Source organism: Fukomys damarensis, unplaced genomic scaffold (assembly GCF_012274545.1).
Source record: "Fukomys damarensis isolate Sample0158 unplaced genomic scaffold, DMR_v1.0_HiC HiC_scaffold_23, whole genome shotgun sequence".
In the NCBI taxonomy this organism is placed as follows: domain Eukaryota; kingdom Metazoa; phylum Chordata; class Mammalia; order Rodentia; family Bathyergidae; genus Fukomys; species Fukomys damarensis.
Genome location: NW_022900935.1, coordinates 49223539 through 49233167, shown reverse-complemented (window position 1 = coordinate 49233167; position 9629 = coordinate 49223539). Strand labels below are relative to the sequence as shown.

Genomic DNA, 9629 nt, shown 5'->3' with positions numbered 1-9629 from the left:
TAAAAAAAAAAAAAAAAAAAGTGGATAAGGATGCAGAAGAAGATTTAGAAAAGCCTTTGCAGTGTTGACAATGTTCTACATAATTGATTTAGCTAGAGCCGTATGAGTGTATTCACTTCACAAAATTTCTTTAACAGGCACAATTATTATTTGGGCATTATGTTGTATCTTAAGTAAAAGCATGATAGAAAATGTATGAAAGACCCTGACCTTCAGAACGAAACAATATTCACACCATCTGAATCAGGAGTTTTAAATCTAGCCTGGTCTACATAGCAAGTTTAAGGTCAACAAAGGACCACACGGGAGACCTTATGTCAAAGAGAGGGTGTGAGGGAGGGAGCAACGGAGGGAAGAAGGGAGGGAGAGATCTGTTGAAAGTATAAATGAAATAATTTTAGAGAAGGATATAACCAGATATGAATAAACAGATTTACTGAAAATATTGAGGAAAATGGATTAGAGGAAGTTAAGGCAAAAAGTCTATGAATTTCTTCAGCTTCCTAAAAATGGTGATATAAACCTATGTATTCATCAATCCAATATTATTTCCCTCCTTTTAAATATCAACACTGTCCCTTCCTCTATCTTAGTAGGTTTTATGTTGATATAACAAAATATCTGAGACTAGGTAATTTATAAAGACTAGAATTTTACTTAGCTAATGGTCTGGAGGTTAGAAAGTTCAAGAGAATGGCACTGGCATCTGGTGAGGACCTTCATGCTGCGTCATAACACAGTGCAGGGTGTCACAAACAGAGAATATGATTAAGGTCTCTCTTTGTGTAAAATCACTACCGCTATTCACAGGGCTCCCACTCCAGAAACTCCACATAATCCTAATAACCTCTTAAAGGGTTCATTTATGGTTCATTTTATGCCATAAAAACACAAATTTGGAAATTAAGTTTCCAAACACACAAGCTTTTGAGGGACACATTCCAACCATATGACTATCTGAAATAAATCTTTCCAATCGTATTCTGGATTTTATTTTCTATCTCCTGCTTTCAAGGCAGTTTGATATATAAGATGATCCTTTTTTAAAAATTCACACTCATGCCTGTAGGTGAGTTTTCTCAATGGGTGTCAAACACATTACAATATGCTTCTAAGAACAAATCACAAATAGGTTTACTTGTCCACTCCTCTCATGTCAGGTAACAGCTGAAGATGAAGCAATGGCATTAAGATAGAGATAAACCAAAGTACACAAGAAATATTTTATAAATTAAAAGTCATATTAAGAATTCAGAGAAGAAACAAGTTTGTCTTGGGAAGGAAAAGATAAGATAGAATGTGTTTCTTGGAGGAAGAAAATGAGTTTGATATTAACAGTAGATTTAAGGAAAAAGCAGAGGAAACAATTTCAGATTCAAATTATATCTGACATAAACACAAACATAAATGATGAAATGCAGCAATATTTAATGTGTTAAAAAACTGTTTTATTTCTGGAACAATATTTATAGTAGTACCAGTAAATCAGCAAAAACCAGCACTTTTACTAAGCTATTTATGCCTTGTAAATTTCTAGGTGCATTACATATATTAAATCATTTAATCTTAACAACATTTCTTATCTTACAGATAGAAAAACTGAGACACACAAAGATTAAATTCTTTCTTCCACATGGTTAGAGTTAGTTAAGTAACAGGAACATTTAGGTTCAGACTCTGGTTCCTGAGTCTATGCTTCATTGTTCTACCAACAAGATACATGCTATTACTAAGTATAAATTATCTATGTGTTTATTTATTTTAATCTTTAACAAAACCTAGCAGAATTATCTGACAGACAATATAGGAAAGCCCTTGTTAATAGTATTTCAGATACATCCTAAGTTGTGTTGGGTGTTAGATATATGGGTTAGGCTTATGAACCATGGGCACAATCCTATTATGGAATTTAATTAAATCAAAATTAAAAATTAATTAAAAATTCTGTGATAAATATAATGCTGGCTAGAAATAGGATGCTATGAAAAACAAATGCTGAAATTTTCAGAATATATTTTGATCTTTATTTTTCTTGATGATACTTATTCTCTACTCAGCAATGGTTTATACTTAACATTTCCAAAACGTACTTTCTACTTAAAAGAGCCAGCATGCATAGGGATTAAATAATAATTAAAACTACTCAAAATGAATAGCTACTGGTTAATATATCCAAATCCCTAATCTATATTCCTAACATGGCAGGCTGTATACAAATAATACACAAAACTATAGTTCCACAATCTCAAATCTTGGTATATTCTCTTAGTATTTTCACACTAGGCTGTCCACAAATGGTTTGGAAACCCATCCGTGTCGCTGAGTGTTTTGACAGTTTGTTTCTCTATACAGCTAAGTAGCACTTCTTTAGACTGTTATACCACATTAAAAAAAAAAATCTTTCCCCTTCTGAAAGACATATGGTTGTTTTGTTCATGGTTATTACAAACAAAAGCGCTAATAACATGCGTGTAAGTCTTTAAGTGCAACATATATTTCAGTTTCTCTTTGACAAACATAGAGCTCTGTAATGGCTGGATTATAAAGCTTAACATTTTGATTCCATAAGAAACTACCAGTTTTCAAGGGGAAAAAATGAGAACCAAGACCTGGCATGTAAAGGTACAAGGTCCCAGTAATGAATATAACTGTACTGTCTACCTAGAATGTACCAATAAATTAAATCTAAAAAAAAAGAAAAGAAACTACCAGTTTTTAAGTGGTGGTTCAGTTTAGACCTTTACAAGCAGTATCTGAGACTTGTAGGTGCTCTATATCCTCACCAAGGCTTAGTATTGTGAGCCATTTATATTTTAGCCACATTAATGAGTGCATAGTGGTATCTCACTGGTTTTAATTTACATTTCTCTGAAGACTAATGATGCTGAATATCAATTCACATGTTTAATAACCCTATAACATCTTCTTTTGTAAATGCTCAAACCTTCAGTCTTTAGTTCTTTAGATATACGAAGACTAATAATTTCTTCTATGACTTTGCATTTTCTAAAGAACATATTTTGAAAAGCAAACTTTTAATTTAAATAAAGTTCAAGTTTTTAATGTTTTTCTTTTATTGATCACATTTCTTATGTTCTATTTAGAAATCTCTGCCCATTCTAAGGTTGCAAAGATTTACTCTTAGCTTGTACATTTAGGTCTACACTTCAAGTGAACTTTTGTGTATGATACTACGTAACAAACCAAATTTTCATTTCCCCACTGAAATTTTCTTACACCTTTACTGATGAATAATGTAAATCTGTAAGTCTTTTGTTATTATTTTGAAAATTATTTTGGCCTTCTAGCTGATTCTCATTTAAATGTAAATTTTAGAATCAGTTTGTAAACATCTATGAACATTTATTCTTGGGATTGTAAATTAAAACAATTTAGGTAAAATTACGATGCTAACAACACTGAATCTTATAATACATGAGTGTGATCATGCATTTACTTGAATCTTCAATTTGTCTTAGCAATATTTTCATTTTTAGTGCACAAGTCTTGCTCATATTTTGTTAAATTTACCCCTAAATATTTCAAAGTTTTGGATTCTATTGTAAATGAAATTTCTCCGTATTTTAGCTCACATTAAAAATTCTGCTTTGCACTTACAATGTTTACTTACAACCCAGGATACAAACACAAGTAATAGATGATGTGAATTAGAAGACAAAGTGTCTCTATACCTAGGCCAAGGAAAATCGTATAGAGGATTTTGTTTATAAGGATGAAATTTATAGCAAAATAAGATTATGTTAATTCTTTAGGATAAGAATAATATTTCAATTTGACAGTGTTCTCAGAAATTCTTTAAAAATGAAAGGAAGAAAGTGAACTATCCTTTTCTTTTAAGTGAAATGATTACAACTATATAGGTGTTGGGAAAAGAGTTCAAGAAATTCACTTTATATAAAATACTTTGACTACAGTGGCTTTTACTTGTACTATGACTGTACAATGATAAGAACTCCAAATTAAAAACCCTTTACAAATGCAATTGTGTGTGTGTGTGTGTGTGTGTGTATACATAATATATATATGTAACTTTTTTTTTTCCTGGTACCAGGGATCAAACTCAGGACCTGTGCTTGTGAGACAGGCATGGTGCCAATGAGCTAAGTCCCTGGCCCTTGCAAAATATATATGAATATGCACCAATTAAGTACAAAATTTTCTTCCTTTCTTGAATTTTAAAAAAATCCTAATTTTGTTGTCCTCAGAAGTGCCATTGTCCTTTGAAAGGTTTTACCATTTTTAAAGAGATTTGAAATGATTCATATAAAAAGATTAATCTTTGATTCTTCTGAAAGTACTTTGTGTGGATAAAAGCCTATTTTCAGAAGACCAGTTTGGGCAGTGGTCCTTCTTCTTGCAACTGTTTAATAAACCTGTCACCCTGGCCTGCCATCAGTGTCAAAGTGCACACCTACACTTGACATACTTATAAAAATGTGTAACAGAAATTCTTTAAAAATGAAAATTTAAATGAATATAATATCCTTTAGAACTGATCACTGAAAATTTTCAATACAAGTTCATTATAGAATTATAGAAAACTCACAAAAGTGATGATGACAAACAGTAACAAGAAAAGTACTAATATCAGTTTTTATTTTCCTTGAGCTAATCATGTGATACATGTTATTTTGCTTAGTCACAGCAACAATCATTAACAAAAGATATTTTACCACAATTTTACAAAAAATTTTTTGAAAGATATACATAGTATATAGTTAGTAGGCAAGACTCAGAAATTAAATCCAGATCTAATTACAAACCTGAGCTCTTATTTACTAATATACTCAGCCAATGAAAGTAAATTAAAACCACCCGCAATCAAACTAACTAGATACAAGTTCTGCTAAGATTAGTATCATCTCACCAAATGGACTCTGACACTGCAACAATCCCAATGTTCTCCTTTTAAGGCACCAATGTTATGTTTAGTATACTCTTTTAGGTATTTTCAATTATGAATATATATTCATGTATCTACAAAATTTTGCACATCAATTATAAAAGTATAGAAATGTTATGTATAATGTTGATGTGACAAGGAACTCCAGCTGACAAAATACATACATTCCACATAACAAGAACAGTAATGAAAAAATCAGAAGCAAAACATAATGACATATTTAAAATGACCCTAAACTTTTATATATTTTTCTGATCACTTATAGAATACTTTAAGATTTTGTGCTGTTCCTCAGGATTAACATTAAGTAATAATATATCTAATTAACTTTTATGGGCATTTACTATGAGCCAATCATTTTGCTATTTCACATGTATTAATCTGATTTAAGACCATTATCTCCATTTTTTAGGTGAGAAAACCCAGGCTTAGAAAGGTTAAGTGACTTGACTGAAGTCACAAAGCTAATTATTACTATCATAAGCAGAAAAGTTAAGAATAGGATGAATCCATTCTCCTATTTGGGAATTGTATTGAAATGACTAATATCACTTGGTTACCCTGTTCATAAGAGTAGATAATGGCCCTGTCTCATATATACAAACTGAATTTTCTACCTTTTAATCTGAAAGTAGTAAGGGATACTTAGAGAATTTGCAATAAAAGAAGATAAGTGTATTATAGGTCAATGTATTTCTGGACTATATTGTGTTCACTTCAAGAGTTCAGCGATAAATCCTACTTATGACCCGAGATAAATCATTTACATTCTCTAGATCTTAGTGTGCCCACTATCAGACAATTATCTAACACAATTCCCTAAACATCCCTACACTACAGTATAGTTATGTTAATACTATCAATCATCTCCATGGTGGCAGTTATAGAACTGCCTATGCACTGTCTATGTATTGCACACATTTTTTGCATAAATCAAATTTGATTTTGAAATACAGTGAAATTTGAATATAAAATCTAAAGCTGTGCAGATATTCAAATTATTAGATAAATATTTTGGGTCAAGAGCTACTGTGTATCCCAAAGTAGCTGTCCCTAGATTTGCAGACCAAACATCAATGACTTGGTCTGGTTTGATCCACAAACTCCTTTCACATGTAGGACAACAAAGAAACATGAGTACACAGATGTCAGGTGCAGATGGAGAAACTAAGAAAAATATATGTCTGAGACACAGGAGCTTCATTCTTTTAATAAAATATAGGTACCTGAAGGTTTAAGCTTAGATAATACAAAAACACTGCCAATTACTCCCCAGAAGTCAACAGTAGTAAAAGGAATCCCACAGACTTCCAGTGTTTTTTCACTATATCATTTTTTAAGCAGTCTATAGTAGTCCTTTAGCCCAGTTGGTTCTCAAAGTATGGAAGCTCAATCATCAGTTTAGGCATCAGCTGGGAATTTGATAGAAATGTGAATTTTTTACTCTACCTCAGATCTACTCAGAAATTCTAGAAGATGGGCTCAGCAATATGGATTTGGACAAATCCTCTTAGCAATTCTGAAGTATGCTAGAATTTGAGAACCACTGTTCTAACCTTTATTATGCTGCCTCTGAGAAATGCAGTTCCCCAAATTTGCAGGTGATAATAAGTAAAGCAGGTGGACAAAAGATATCAGAACACTAGCCTTAACTGCATTATTATGTATGAATGCACAATAAAATGTTTGTTGTTCTGTTAGAATTGTGTATTTTATGTTAAAATTTTTTAAAGTGTAGATTGATATTTGTTTTCTTTCTACTTCCTGAAGGTTCAATAATTGAATCTATGAAATAAACCAATAGTAGACAGGTTAAAAGGAGAAAAGGCACACAAATACATATACAGGTGCATTACAGGAAAGAAAAGTGAGTCCCTAAATATTCAGAAAGATCTGGAAGATTATACACCCTCCTCACTGAGGAAGTGCAGAGAAAATGTGGGCAATTTAGGGGTAGTGAATGAGTTTTAGAAAAGATGAACAGGACCTCAGGAAGAAAAGGAGACAGCCTATGACAGTCTGGTTGACCATGGTGTTAACCTTTGTTATCTTTTCCTGTGATGTAGTTAATATTTCCTTATTGATGAGATTTGACTAGGAGAGAATTCATGACAATTATCTTTTGGAGAATCTATCTTCAGGCAGATGAGGGAACTTTAGAGAAAGCTCCTTCTTTGTTCTGCTTGCCTGCTTAAGGGACAAAGAAGGGAAAAGCCTGAGGAGGGAAGGTCATAGAGATCTTGGTTCTAAGGATGCTTCTGAAGCCTTCCAATCTTTAGTTCCAAGTGCTCAGCATGCCAATGTACCACAAGTATTTTGGTGTATCCATTTCTAAGACAAAGCAATTTGTTTTATGAGTGTACTCTTTCATTCATTTGTTGTTATATTTTGATAGATACTATGTAGTGCTATCATATTACTATTCTTATCTCAGTAGAAACTTTTCAGAAGGTGTAATTATTAGAAAAGATCAAATCACTATGAAGTTTCTATGCCTTAAATCTATTTCAGAGAGGGAAGATCACATAGCATGGTAATTAACATTTTAGTTATTATTTTAGTATTTCAGTTTCTTCCTGGCTTTCTAAAAATCTTCACTGAGGTTTGGTTTGATTCAATTCTAAATCAGGAAGGAATTCATGCTTGTGGAAAGTATGCATAAACAATTATTTTGGTAAGATTGAGCATAATGATTTAGTATAGACATCCTAACAAATAGCAGCTACTTTGCTTTTATGACAATTACAATAGCTAAATTTGATTCAGGATGTCATACTGGAAATAAAGAAGCAAAAGAATAGGCTCCAATAATTAAAGCCCGGACAGCCAGTCTAACTTGTAAATCTGGAAAAGAAAAGGCTCCCATAGGGCATAAAGATACAGTTCAGTGTAAAGGCCTTGCTGCGTAGCATGTATAAGGCCTTGGTTTTGATCCTCTACATCACAAGAGGAAAAAAGAAAGAAAGAAAGAAAAAAAAAGGCCTCTGGAAAATGTATAGGAATTAATACATTTATTTAACATTAAAATTTGCATGAAGAAATGCAAAGCACAATATCCTATTGCCTAAGAAGTATGACCACACCTCAAAACACGAAAGACTCTCACGTGCTAGAGTGGGAACAGAAAAGTTGGTTACTAACATATAAAACTGCTACTGCTTTAGAAAAGAACAGTCATCTTAAACAGTGGTTTAAATATAGGGTTCAATGCCCTGAGAGTAAAATCTCCAAGGTCTTTCAATATTCAGAACTGATTCATAAAATCAAATGTCTGTTACTTTTTAAAGTTTGGTCCAAGTTTTCTTTTCCTTTTTTTCTGAATATAGGGTTTCACTACGTAGTCCAGGCTGACTTTGAACACACTATGTAACCCAGGCTGGCCTCAAACTCAGCCTTCCAAGTGCTGGGATTACAGGTGTGCACCCCCATGCCTGGCCCCCATGTTTTCTTCCATTAATGTTTGTTTTAATTTGTCCTATCTGACTTCACAGATACACTATCCTGACATCTCATATCAGAACTATTGATAACTTTCCTAGAACTAGGAATTATTTTATTCTACAGATCCCTATGTTGTAAATAGGTAGTGGTTCCATTCATGATGATTTTACACCAATTTTGATGAGAAGTTTTCTAAAAAAAAAGAGGACAAACCGAGTCTTCTAAGGTCTTCTAGTAATGTCTGTGCACTTGACAAGAGTTATAAACATTTCTGACAAGGTTCTATCGACTTTTTTTTTAGAGAATGTAAAAAATGTTGCCAAGCAACACACACCTAAGTCTGAAAAGAACTTAAGCATTGATGATACCTCTGTCTCAGTTTGGCTTCCACACAAGAAGGGTTTCAGTGAAGTCCTATGTGTGTTAACACGCTATTCACAAGAGGAGGTATTTCTAAAAGTGAGTATCCAAAAGAAGTCCAACTCAGGAATTTCTTTCTTTTCTAATTCAAGTTTAGTGCTTCCAACATCATGCCTATATGTAGCTACTCAGAATTCCAACAGGAATTGGGCATATTAGGTCATATGCAAAAGCTCTGGCACTAAATGAACATTCTTATTCATATCTTCAACATACTTGTATCTACATAGCTACAACAAAATTTCTCCAATTACTTCTAATCACAAAAATAATCCTAAAAACTATCTGCCAAAATTAATTCATTCATATTGAATATTATCTTTGAAATTATTTTCAATACTTTCATTATTATATCAATAGTCAAAAAAGAATGTTCAGAAAAAACTATGTACTTTAAAGGAGAATATATAATCGGTTGCAAAAGAAGAAACATGTTTTATGAGTCATATACATGTAAAATACTACTTTGCTGAATGGTCCTGATCCAATCCTCCCTCTTTCAAAGCAGACACTTTGCATGCATGCTTACCAGGGCAGTATGCATCCACGTCCAGTTTCTGAGCTGAAGTAAGTGTTGGGGAGCCAAGCTCGGATTCTGGAATTCGTGGGCTCTCAACAAACTTTGCTTTCCTCAGAGGGGCTGAGAGAGAGAGAGAGAGAGAGAGAGAGAGAGAGAGAGAAAGAGAGGGAGGGAGAGAGGAGAGAGAGAAAACAGAGGAAAAGAGAAGGGGAAAGGGAAAGAGAGAAACACAGAGGGGTCATAAGTAAGGGGAACAGCAGGCAACAGATGGAAGCACTTAAATGAACGACACTCTGTCAGACTCAGATTAGGTTACCCTATTTT

General features: G+C 33.0%; 1 protein-coding gene across 6 annotated transcripts in view; it reads right to left on the bottom strand.

Annotated features, from left to right (window-relative positions):
- Positions 1 to 9629, bottom strand: part of Tanc2 (tetratricopeptide repeat, ankyrin repeat and coiled-coil containing 2) — a 341666-nt gene that overhangs the window by 194882 nt on the left and 137155 nt on the right. For 3 of the 6 annotated variants that reach the window (XM_010637504.1, XM_010637505.1, XM_010637507.1), the window contains exon 4: positions 9315 to 9425. The exons of the other annotated variants lie outside the window; for them this stretch is intronic. In XM_010637504.1, the coding sequence (XP_010635806.1) occupies positions 9315 to 9425 (111 nt within the window). The remainder of the gene's footprint in view (positions 1 to 9314; positions 9426 to 9629) is intronic. 6 annotated transcript variants of the gene reach the window in all.